Raw genomic sequence first — 12,962 nt, forward strand, 5'->3', positions numbered from 1 at the left:
ATGCCTTTTTCTAATTCACACAAAGGATCTCTATAGGCTAGCAGCGGCTCTGTGCCAGTGGGTGTTTATGGGAGATGGAAAAAGAGAACAAAGGCAGGCTGGGACCTAAGCGAGGCTGTGGAGCAGGCACATGCAAAAAAGACTTCATCTATACCCTTCATCCTCTGTGTGACGTTCCCTGCCCCCACCACCAGGAAGCCAGTGCCCTATTCTTTCCTCTTTCCCATGAAAATAAAACTGCTCTCAGATTTCTCACTTGTACTACAGAGAAAATTACTCATGGCACTTTAAAGTGCTGCCTCTCCTAGAGGGAGCTGCATTGAAACAGAAATCAAAGCTGTAATCAATAATACATAATATATAGATTCAACATACGTTCATCTGACTATGTACAAAGTATGATGTTAGGTGCAGGGTAGGCAAAGGTGTTACAAAGAAGAATAAGTCGTGGTCCTAGCTTTCAAGAAGCTCAGTCTGGTAGGGAGATTTAAGGGAAGCACACAGATGTCCATGTTTTGTCACATAGAATGTGAAGATGCCATGAGGATTGAGGTGGGGGTGGGAAGTATAGATATTCAGAGGGAGAACTAATAATGAAAGCAAGGCCAGGCATCAGCAGGTATCTGCCAGTGACCCTGATATCATACGATCTGACCAACTCCATCTGCAAGGACAGCTCTAAAGATAATTTTTTGGAGGCCTGGCTGTGCCGACAGTGGAGTCAGCATGGCAGGAATGTCTTCTGGTCGCCCCTAATGCCCAGTGTCCCAGGAGGGGCTTGAGGGCCAAAGGTGGCCACCCTGAGATCTGCAAAGACTAGAAGACACAAAGTCAGGCCAATGGAACTTGAGTTTTGGGTAACTGACACCATCAGGTGGCATCTGGCAAACTGGATCCTTAGTGATTTAATCAAAAGTAAATGAAATTAATTCTATGATTTTGAGATGTTCATATCTCATTCTTTTAAAATGTTTTAACTCCATCAAAACTCTTGCCAAAAGGGAACTAGGTATGAATAAAGCCTGTCCACATCCATGACTTGTGTTTGAGAAAATCATATCTAATACTTGTATGTCATAGGCATTCACTGCTGAGAAGTGTGGGGTGAGGGCAGTTGCCAGGCTCGGGTGGGGGTCCTGGAACTTAATGTGAAGATTTAAGTCATCCTCAGGAACTGCTCATTGACCAGGGAGGCCATGAGGGGCTGGCTCAGTTAGTTTTCCGATGCTTAGCACTCTTTTCCTGTTTTCTTCCTTTGTCCTTCAGAAAGATTTTACAGTGAAATAAAATAGAAATGGGATTATATAAAAGGCAATGGAGAAAATAAATCAACTTGAGGCACAAAGTGAGCTGCTACGGGGAAAGTGCCAAGTTTCTGTCCTGGGGAGGACGTGTTTTTCTATAGGGCTCAAGAAATCGAACTGTCCAGGGGGCAGTGGAAGATTAATAATAATAATAACATCTAACATTTATTGAGCTCTTCCTATGGACCAGGAGCGGTTGAGAAAACTCTGATCATGCACTAACTCTTTTGAAATTCAGAACAGTTCTTAGAGGATGTGGTCATCACCTCCATTTTACGTATGAGGGAACCCAGGCTCAGAGAGGTTAAATGAGGTTCAGGGTCAGCTACGAAGGCTGAATCAGAACTCAAACCCTGTTCTGTCATATTCGGAAGTTCATTTTCTTAACTGTTAGCAAGAAGCTAGAGATCAAGAGCTGTTTACTGCCCAGTGTTCTCTCTTAAAAACATTTCTATCAAAGTAATATATGCACATAGTAAAAAAGCAATATTTCCCTATCCCAGCCTTACTTCTCAGAAGCATCCACTTGAACAATTTCCTGGTGGTGAAGTGAGTAAAATTTACCTTTAAAGACCACATATTTCTACAAAAATTCCTTCTCTTCTGCCAGCTATCAGTCAACCAGGCCTCCCTGTCCTGAGGATCAACAGGTAGTCTCTTACCACCCAGGGCTTGCCTGAGTGAAATAAGTCTGCCCTATACCCCTCACAGCCAGATTTTCTGTTTCTCCATGCTGAAAACCAGCTAATAGGATAGTTGGTTCTAAGAACCTCCTTTAGTGCCCTGTATAGGTATCCTGTACTTGCTGGAAATAATATCCCACTTTTGCCATCTAACAGAGACAAATGAGGCTAATTGTGGGAGATTCAGGGCAGTATGGGGACCCTTTGAGGCAGCTGGAACCACTCAAAAGACACCATGGATGTTGCCATCTGTCTGAGGGCCAGCCCTACTTCTGATCAGAGTAAGAAAGGTTGATGGAAGGCAGCAGGATACCTTGACCCAAATCTTGAAGAAAAACACAAGGAGGTTAATCAGGGCACTCAAGAGAACAAATAAAGCTGGATAAAATGTCTCCACATAATCTCCCCTGCAGGGATTTGGGGAGAAAACTGGTATTGCCAAATCAATTTAAAAAATTAAGAAATGGGAGAAACAGTGGGTGAATTTCACATGATTTAGGGGGAAATTGAATGAGGGGGTCCAAAGAGTTGGAAAAGTGACCCCCAAGATAAATAAAGAGTAGAGAAATAATAAGGGTCGTAACTTTGAGATTTATGCATCAACAGAGGTTTCCTCTGATTTCAAGATTCTTTGCAGAAATCACCTCATTAATTCCTCTAATTCCCTTTTCATGGCTATTTTGTTGGTGACAGATAGATTATATCCCAAGGATATGTGGTTACCAACCTTGCATACCAAAACAAGAGCAATCCAGACATCAGAGTACCGGGAAGCACAGAAGTGTGAGCTGGTCAGAGAGCAGGACACGTCTCTCCCTGTCACCTAGGAGGGACAAAGAGGACGGAAGGAACCCACAATTACCAGGAACGCCCAGGAGATCTTTGGGGACATCTGGAGCATGAACTCTTCTACAGCATGTAATTTCCTCCTTAATATGTAAAAACTATAACATTTAGGTGACTCCATTATAATCTAAATGAAAGTGACTATGAGTTAAAGGAAAAGATGATAAAGTCCGGCTGACATGTGGATGCTTGGTGGTGGCGGGGCTTACTCCTCAGTTATGTGCTTTGCTACCACAGTGACTCAAATTAGTGTATCAGCAAAATTATGAATTATTTCACATCTTGTTTCTGCTATTTGTTAACAGTTGAAATTGTAAATACTAAATCTGCAAAGTCAAGATTCCACTGTATTCTTTAGCCCCTTGCGAGGCTGGAGACTTAATAATACTTCCTGTTAATCGAACTCTACGTAGTAGGCACAGTTGAGCCCTTTCCCTGCATTTCCCTTCATCTTCGCCACAGCCCTAGGAAATAGGAAACACTATCATCGCCACTTTACCTATGAGGAAATAGAGACTGCGAGAGGTTTAAATGACTCTCCCAAGGTCACATGGTTGGTAAGTGGGATTTGAAGGAGGCTGACTGCCTCCCAAGACCACCTCAAAATACCACTTTTACTTCTCAATAACTAGGGGAAGTCAACTTCCTGTGGCTGAAAGTTCTCATTACTGATCATGAAATAATAATGAAAGCAGAGATAACCGCCGGGCAGTTCTCATGTGCTGACATCTCAGTGGATGCTGCTGGAAGACACGTGGAGCAGGAGCAGGGGCAGTGGCCATGGTAGCACCCCCTGCAGACAAGGGGCAAGGCATTCACCGCAGCCACAGCTCCCAACTCTCCCTCCTTTTTGGGTCATTTATCTTCTTGTTGGGAGGATGACTGCAGAGTGAGTACTGCTCGGAGAATGACCCTAGTGTACCCACAGAAGCCAGTCCTCCCAGTTCGGGAAATAGGTTGTCCAGGGATTGGGCCCCTCACCGTCACACTGACACCGAGAATCTGGAGGCACTGGATGGGATCAGTCAGCACCCACGTCACAAGCAGGATCACATCAGCTATCACCAGGGCTGCCACCAACCCCAGTAGCTGCAGGTCTTTGATTATCTGCAAAAGAGTCAAGGTCATAACATTCCTTGGCTTGCTGGCTAAACGACACAGGGGCTGGAGTACACTGTGTGCTCTGAGCTAAATGTTCCAGGGTCAACCCTCCCAGGGGGCTTCACATCCAGCCATCAAAGATGAGACACACACTATAGATGTACAATGGTGTCTATGTCCATGTCATCACCATCACCATTAAATGTTTTCATTTGTTTATCTGTTCCATATCCTGCCTTTTCTCACAAAGGATTAAGGAGTTTTATAAAATGAATACACTAATATTTCTAGATGTGTGCATATGAGCATATAGAGAGATATGAAAGTTTTCACATAAAACGGTTAACAACCATTAACTTGGAGGGTGGGATTGAAAGATGAGGGTGGTGGAAGAGAGATTACTGGCATTTTCTTTATACATATATGAATAGTTCGACTTAATACCAAGAGGATGTATTACTTTTGTAACCACAGAAAGGATCAAAAATGGAAAAATATCAAGGAAAAGAGAAAATCAGGAGAATTAGGATGAATGGTCAGATGAGGAGAGTACATAGCCCTCATGAATTGGGGGAGAAACGTGCATCTGAGTTTTTGACAACCAATGAAAAGAAGAGACCCAACTAGTTACATGATTCATGGTGTCTGTAACATAAAAACACATCAGTCATCAGTTGCTTCATCAAACTGCTTACAGTCAGTGATAATAAGAAAATCTTCAAATCAACCAGCAAAAAAGCACACTATGTGTAGAGGAACAAAGACAAGGATGACATCAGATTTCTTATCAGATAAGGCCAGGAGAGAAGACAGTAGAGTGAAAACTTCAAGGTACTGAAAGAATAAAAGAAAGCCTCAACGTGTAATTCTATATCCAGCAAAAGTAGCTTTCAGAAACAAAGGGGAAATAAAGACTTTTTCAGGTAAACAAAAGCTGAAAGAATTCAGCACTAGCACACCTGCATGAGAATGTTAATATCCTCAAAACAAAAGGAAAATGATATCAGATGAAAATATGGACCTATACAAGGAAATATTACCTTCATGGAAAAATATACATTGATTTTAATTATTTAAATATCTTTGAAAGATAACCATTCAAACAAAAATGAGCAACAATTGTGTGGGGCTTATAACATATGTAGAAGTAAAAACAACACAAAGATCGGGAGAGGGGGAAATGGAAGCACACTGTTGTGAGATATTTATATGTATGTGAATGCCAACTGTAGCATTGTACACAAACACTTCCAGAAACTGAAGAGGAGGGAGTGCTTCCTAATTCATTCTATAAGGCTGGTATTATGCTATACCAAAACCAGGAAAAGATTTTATAAGGAAAGAAAGCTAAAGAACAACATCCCTTAAGAACATGAATACACACATTATAAGCAAAATCTTATGAAAAGGAGTTCAACAATAAAAGAAGAGGTTAATACATCATGACCAAGTGGAGTTTGGAAAATAGGATTGGTTTGAGATCCTAAAATCATTTAATGTAATATGAACAAATGAAAAAAGAAAAAAAAAACATATGATCAATAGACACAGAAAAAGCATTTGACAGAACCCAACATCAATTCTTTAATAAAACCCTCAGCAAAATGTGAATAGAAGGGAACTTCCCCAACTAGATAAAGGATATCTATAATACAACTATAGCTAACATACTTAGTTTTGAAATACTGAATGCTCTCTCCATAAAGTCAAGAAAAATTCAAGGATGTCTGTGCTCAGCATTTGTATTGAACATTGTACTAGTGTTTCTAGACAGTGCCATCATACAGAAAATTGGAAAGAAGCTCTTTATTCACAGATAATATGATCATCTATGTAGAAAATCTGATGGATCTACAAAACGATCTGATGGATCTACAAAAAATATGATGGATCTACAATAAGCAGTTCAGCAAGTAGTTTAGCAAAGTTACAACATACAAGATCAGCGTATGAAAATCAATTGTATTTCTACATATTAGCAACAAAAAAATCAGAAAGTGAAATAAAAAACAATAACAGATAATAGCATAAAAATTAAATACTTAGGAAATAAATCTGATAGAAGATGTGAAAGCCCTCCACTGAAAACTATAAAAAATTGCTGATAAATATTAGAAAAGACCTGAGTAAATGAAGAATTATTGTATTCATGGGTTAAAAGATACAATGTTGTTAAGAAGTCCACAATTTGATCTACAGAGTCAACACATTCTCATCAAAATCCCAGAAGAAATTTGCAGAAATTGGCAAACTGACTCAAAAATTCATATGGAAATTCAAAGGACTTAGATTAGCCAAAACAATATTGAAAGAGGACAAAGTTGGAGAACTAATACTCCCTGACTCAAGGTTTTATATAAAGCAACAATAATCAAGATAATATGGTAATCAAGATAAACAAATACATCAATGAGACAGAATCGGGTCCAAAAAAGATCCACATATGTATGGACAACTGATTTTCAACAAAGGTAAAAGTAATTCAGTGAAGAGGACAGACTTTTCAATAAATGGAGCTGAAGCAATTTCATATCAATATGTAAAAAAATTAACTTTGATCCATACATCACATCATATTCTAAAATTAACTCAAAATGGATCATAGGCCTAAATGTAAAAAACTAAAACTCTAAAACTCCTGGAAGTAAGCACAGGAGAAAACTTTTGAGGCCTTGGATTAGGTGAAAGTTTCTTAGATCTGACACCAAACATGATCCATAAAAGAACAAATTGGTAAGCTGGACATCATCAAGATTAAAAATGTCTTCTCTTTGAAAGATACACTTAAGTGAATGAAAAGAAAGGTCAAAAATTGGAAGAAAATCTTTAAAAATCATTTATATCTGCTGATGGGCTTGTATCCAGAATATAAAAAGAACTCTCAAAACTCAATAGTAAGAAAACAAACAAATACATTTTTAAAAATGGGTAAAAGATTTGAGTAGATACATCATCAAAGAAGATATATGGTTAGCAAATAAGCATGTGAAAAGATGCTCAACATTGCATTAAGGAAATGCAAATTAAAACACAATGAGATACTACTATACACAACTATTAGAATGACTACAAAGAGCAACCAAGTCAAATGTTGGCAAGGATGTAGAAGAGAGGGACTCTCATACACTGCTCGTGGAATGTAATAAGGTTCAAACATTTTGGGAAAAAGTCAATTTCTTAAAAAGTTAAACAGACACTTACCATATGATCTACACATTCTACTCTTAGGTTTTTATCCAAGAGAAATGACAGCATATGTCTACACAAACACTTATACATCAATGTTCACAGCACTTTTACTTTTAATAGCCCTAAACTGGAAAGAAACCTAAACATCCATCAACAGATGAATGGATAAACAAACTGTATGTCTACACATTGGAATATTACTCACCAATAACAAAAAAAGAACCACTGATGCATGCAACAACACATATGAATCTTAAAATAATTATGCCAAGTAAAAGAAGACAGGTTAAAAAAAAAAAGTACAGGGGCACCTGGGTGGCTCAGTCAGTTGAACGTCCGACTCTTGGTTTTGGCTCAGGTCATGATCTCAGGGCTGTGGGATTGAGCCCCACATCCTGGCTCTCTGTTCAGTGGGGAGTCTTCTTGAGATTCTCTCTCTCCCTCTCCCTCTACCCCTTCCCTGGCATGCACCTACTCTCCCTCTCTTTCTCTCACTCTTAAATAAATAAATAAATAAATCTTTTTAAAAAAAAGAGTACATACTGTATGATTCTATTTATATAAAATCCTGGAAAATGCAAACTAATCTACTGTGACAGATAGCATATCAATGGTTGCCTGGGAATAGGGATGGATGTAAGGATTGGACAGGAGAGAGAGATAACAAAGATTCATGAAGAAACTTTAGCAGATCATACACCACATTTCATGGGTGTATACATATGTCAAAAGTTGTCAATTCACACACTTTAAATATGTGCAGTTCATTGCATATCAATTATGCCTCAATAAAGCCATTTTTTACAAAGAAATCTGTGTTCTAGAAGGATAGATCAACTTCTTGTCCTTTAGTCAATTTTTTTTCATATTATGGTTACTCACAGCTGAGCTTTTTATCAATATTCACTGAATAATGACTGAATAATGTTTGCAAAAAAAAAAAAAAAATCACTCCAGAGAAGTAAACTCCAGTTGAGTGATACACTGGGTCTGGGTAGGACCTATAGCCAAAGAATTTGATGATCGGACTTTGAGGTTTGGGCAGGGAACCTGATAAAATGGGGAAATGTGGTCAGGATTACATCTGATGTCAGGGATATAGGTGATCTGGCTGCCACACAGCTTTTAGGATTGATTCTATCTGCTGGATGGATGTCCTCTTCTTTGCTCACTGTTCCAGGCCCATCCTTCTTAGCGCAGAGAACGGCCTTCTACATGGAAAAGAACTGGGCTCCAGTAAAGGAAATAACTGCTTACTTGCTATAGCTTCTCCGTGATCACTGTCCCTCACTCCACTTTCAGCTCACACTTGTGCCAAGCAACAGTCTCTATGGGCATCTTGTTCTCCCTCACACTGTTTCCAGATGTTGGCCAGTTCACACAATACCACCTGTACCAAGGCCTGGGGTACATATGAAACAGAACTATGTTCAAAGGCCTACCTCCCAAGAGCACTGGCACATAGCCTTCCAGGCTTGGGGACTTAGGAGGCCACACCACTCCAAGATTTGAAATGAGGAGCAGAAACTTCAGATTGCCATAAAAAGGCCTACCCAGTAATCTGACACAAACTTCCCTAGCGTATAATCAATAATAAAGCTGCTGTTTGCAATCAAGCACTGGTAAGTAACTGCTGCCTACTCACCACTCTCTTGTCCGGGACCCTCTGGGTAAACACCTTGTAGAGTCTCCAGCTCTTCCCTAGAATGGGGCCAAACACAAGGGAGGTCCCAATGCACAGCATGGATAGTCTTATCTACAGGGGGAAAAGGACAGAAGCAAGAGGCATGAGAGGGACCTTTGTTGTTCTCCACATTCTGATCTGCAAAGCCTCAGTCCACACAGGGCATGGGGCAGGATGTGGACCACACTAAACATTCCAGTGATCACCCCTGAGAGTGTCCATTCCAAAGATAAAGGTAGCCACCACTACAGGAGATGCTGATTTAAAAATATATCAAAAGTTGGACATTTTGTTCAAAACAAAAACTTAAGATTTAACCTACCTGAATGAGAGTTTCCATTGAGCGTCCCACTAAAGCATCTCGATCTTGAATCCCAAAGAGGTAAACACTACTGTAAGTCAGACAACTGCCAAGTAAGGTCACAATGTTCAGATTGGGACTGGACATCTTCACAATCCTAAAGTGAATCAGGAAGAAAGACACTTAGAGTCATGACCCTTTGGCATGAGAGTGAACAGAGCTTCCTCACCAGTATAATCTCCAATGTAACCTCGGAGTGAAGGGCCACTGGGAAGAAACCACTTTATAGCCCTGCAAAAAACTGTTAGGATTTATTTAAATTTATTTTCAAAAAGAACTAAATTCTGGCATTTCTCCAAGTCTTTAAAAAAAGGCCAACTTCTAAAAAACAGGTGGTATCAGAGAAGAGTTAGGACTTTTCCATGAAATTTATGGTTGCTAAGAGACAGCTATATGCAACCTAGTGAATAAATAACTAGCAGGTAGTTACCTAAAGAGATACAGCTTGGAGGCTTTAGAAATGAGCTGTAAGGTAAACTACTATTTGGAAAAGCTTTGTGATTTTTTTCACAATTTACTCTGTTTGATATGTAAAATTGTTTTTCCTTTCTCTGCTTGACCAAAAGAGAAAAAGGAAGCAGGAATTGAAAGCAGTAAATTTGGGAAGGGTTTTTGTCAAACAGTTTTAAGTGAGTTTACAGAACAATTCAAAGATTAGAGGGAGGTGTGGACAATCTGGGTGTCAGACAGACCCTGGGCACCAACGGAGGCTCAGGACAAGGTAAAAATGTGTGAATTGGTTAATTTAAGGGGAAAACCAGGCTTATTCTGGACACTGACTGATAACAATTAAGAAGGAATGTCATTGTATTTAAGAGTTTTAGTCTAAATAGTGTATTCTACATAAATTCAATATTTACATTAATAGTCACTGGATAATTACACTTAGTTATACTTTTGTTTTAAAATAATAACTGAGGAGGAAAGCATTCTTATCTATGTACCTGGATTACCCAGCTGACCACTTTAAAGTCAAGAGCCAAGGCAAAACCAGCTACTTAGTGCAGCCTACTTTAATGACAGGCAAAGTACTCAGAGGCATTAAACAGTTTGGCAGTGCTAGACTTGCAAACATCATAACCAATAATGGCCCACCTTGATTACTTTGTGGCTGGCATCATAATTACATCCACACACACAAAAATACCAAGCCACTGCCCTGGGACTCAGACCCCAAGTACAGATAATGTAGACTAGTAAGTCCAGCTGAGCTTTACCTTGTCTTGGAGCAAAAACCTTGATTTTTTTTTTCTTCCTCTAAAAATGAGAACAAGTTTCATGGATTCCCCTTATAAAAAGGGGATAACAATAATACATCCCTCTCCCCCTGCCAGAGTTGTAAGGATTCAGGGAGGTAATATAGCAAATTGTGTGGCACAGCACCTGGTGCAGAGTAATCATGTAGCCAACATTAACTAGTGATATTATTAATCTCATCATCCTCAAACTTTAGAAGCCTATGAATCACCTTTTCCTTTCCTGTTTCTTTTCTTTTCTTTTTAAAAGATTTATTTGTTTTAGAGAGAGAACGTGCATGTATGAGCGAGGAGGGGGGAGGGGCATAGGGAGAAAATCCGCAAGCAGACTCCCTGATGAGTGGGGAGGCTGACCTGGGGCTTGATCTCATGACTCATGAGATCATGACCAGAGACAAAACCAAGAGTCAGTGTTCAACCAACTGCAGTACCCAGGCACCCCACCTCTCCTGTTTATCACCTATACCCAATCAGTCTATATCTGTAGAACCTGTATAAACCTGGATTATCAGTTCAAAAGTCTTTAATGAATTCTGATGCTTATATGACATCCATCAGCTCACAGGTATGATGTTTTAAAAGTCTTCATCAAATATAGGTTTCTGAATTAGAGGTTTATTATACTTGCTCTGGAGGACTGACTGGGTCATCCTATTGTTTCTTCTTAATTCTGGTTATGAACTGAATTTGGAAACATGGCTTGCAAATAGGGTTGAGGGTATTTCTTGTGGCTATTAGAAAAGTTTCCTAAAATGTCACAGGGCCATGGTTTCTAAAATGCTATATGGGGGTCACTAAGCTTTAGACATAGCTAAAACCAAGTATGAATGTCTTTCTAAAAAGATTTTTAATAAAACACTTAAGATTAAATTGTGAGAGTTAATTGAATTTCTTTTTCAATCCACTGTTTTTGATCCATGCTACAGTGGGATTATAAATCTACCTCAGCTGGATATGTTCCAAACTGCTTTATTATAATGTTGTCTCGTGTGTTTCAGCAAATAGTGATCATTTTGGGGCGCCTGGGTGGCTCAGTTGGTTAAGCGACTGCCTTCAGCTCAGGTCATGATCCTGGAGTCCCAGGATCAAGTCCCGCATCGGGCTCCCTGCTCAGTGGGGAGTCTGCTTCTCCCTCTGACCCTCCCCCCTCTCATGCTCTCTCTCTATCTCATTCTCTCTCAAATAAATAAATAAAATCTTTAAAAAAAATAGTGATCATTTTGCTACTTTGCTTATTTCTAATGTTTTAGGTTCAAAATCTAAACCTAATTCAAATTCTGTACACCTCAAAGCAATATTTATGTGACTTCTAATCATATGTGTTCTAATTCTGTATCATAATGGTGAGAGTAGCTTGGCCCTGTTCCTTCCTCTCCTGTGTGGGCCACCATTCTAGGAGGCCATCCTAGGAGATTTCATTAACCTTCCAACCTCCAGAGTTCTAAATTCTTTTATCATAATGACTTCACTTTATTCTGCTTTTAGATACCCATCCCCAGGGTTGCACCTTGGATGTTACAATCATTCAGAATGATTCCACTTCAGAAATTTTGAAAACCAATATTCCCCTCTTTGATCCAAAACTGAACTCTTACTCTTCTCCCTGGACCTGTTCTTCTCACATTCTTCCCCAGTTCAGATAATAGCAATTCCATCTTTCTATTTGGTTGGACCAAAAATCTTGAAGTCATCCTTGACTCTTGCTCACCACCCACATTCAATCTGTCATGAAATCCCCCTGGTTCTATCCTTGAAATACATCCAGAATCCAACTACTTACCACCTCTGTTGCCACCACCCTGATCAAAGTCTGACTTTGCATTTCTCATTTGGATTATTACAATAGCCTCCTAACTGGTCTTCCTGCTTCTACTCTGGGCCCTTCCTAAGTCTATTTTCAACATAGCAGTCATAGCAATCCGTCAAAGGTAAATCAGATCATGTCACTTCTCTGTTCAGAAGGCTGCAGTGCAGTGCCTTTCTAATTCACTCAGAGGAAAACTCAGTCTTTACCAGAGTGTACAAGGCTTATATATTTAGGTCCCCATTATCTATCCCATTTCCTACTTCTTCCTCTTGCCCACTCCACCCCACACAGGCCTCCTTGCTATTCCTTGAAAACACCAGGCACTCATACACGTCAAGGCTTTGAAGTGGCTGTTCTCCCTGTCTAGAATATTCTAATTCATATATTTGCATGGCTCATTCCCTCTATCCTTTTATGTCCTTGTTCAAAAGTTACCCTCTCAAATCAGGGCTACCACCCCATTTAAAATCACACTCTTTCTCAGAATTCCAAATCCTTTTTATCCTGTTCTATCTCCATCCCACCACAATACTTATTACTTTCTAAACTATTACATAATTTACATATTTATTATTGTTTATTGTCTTCTCCTCCCAATTAGAATTGTTCATGATGTACTCCCAACACTAGAACACTACACAGCATTTTGAAAGCACTCAGTAAAGGGGCACCTGGGTGGCTCAGTTGGTTAAGTGTCTGACTTTAGCTCAGGTGATGATCTCAGGATCCTG

General features: G+C 39.6%; 1 protein-coding gene across 4 annotated transcripts in view; it reads right to left on the minus strand.

The window, feature by feature from the left end:
- The window catches only part of GPR156 (G protein-coupled receptor 156), an 83,659-nt gene that overhangs the window by 14,577 nt on the left and 56,120 nt on the right, over nucleotides 1–12,962 (minus strand). For 3 of the 4 annotated variants that reach the window (XM_078066447.1, XM_036111755.2, XM_078066451.1), the window contains 4 exons: nucleotides 9,130–9,265; nucleotides 8,769–8,879; nucleotides 3,815–3,940; nucleotides 2,715–2,810 (listed from right to left, as the gene is read on the minus strand). In XM_078066447.1, the coding sequence (XP_077922573.1) occupies nucleotides 2,715–2,810; nucleotides 3,815–3,940; nucleotides 8,769–8,879; nucleotides 9,130–9,265 (469 nt within the window). The remainder of the gene's footprint in view (nucleotides 1–2,714; nucleotides 2,811–3,814; nucleotides 3,941–8,768; nucleotides 8,880–9,129; nucleotides 9,266–12,962) is intronic. The other variant, XM_078066450.1, reaches the window with a different exon arrangement.

The sequence above is a fragment of the Halichoerus grypus genome, chromosome 1 (assembly GCF_964656455.1).
Source record: "Halichoerus grypus chromosome 1, mHalGry1.hap1.1, whole genome shotgun sequence".
Lineage (NCBI taxonomy): Eukaryota > Metazoa > Chordata > Mammalia > Carnivora > Phocidae > Halichoerus > Halichoerus grypus.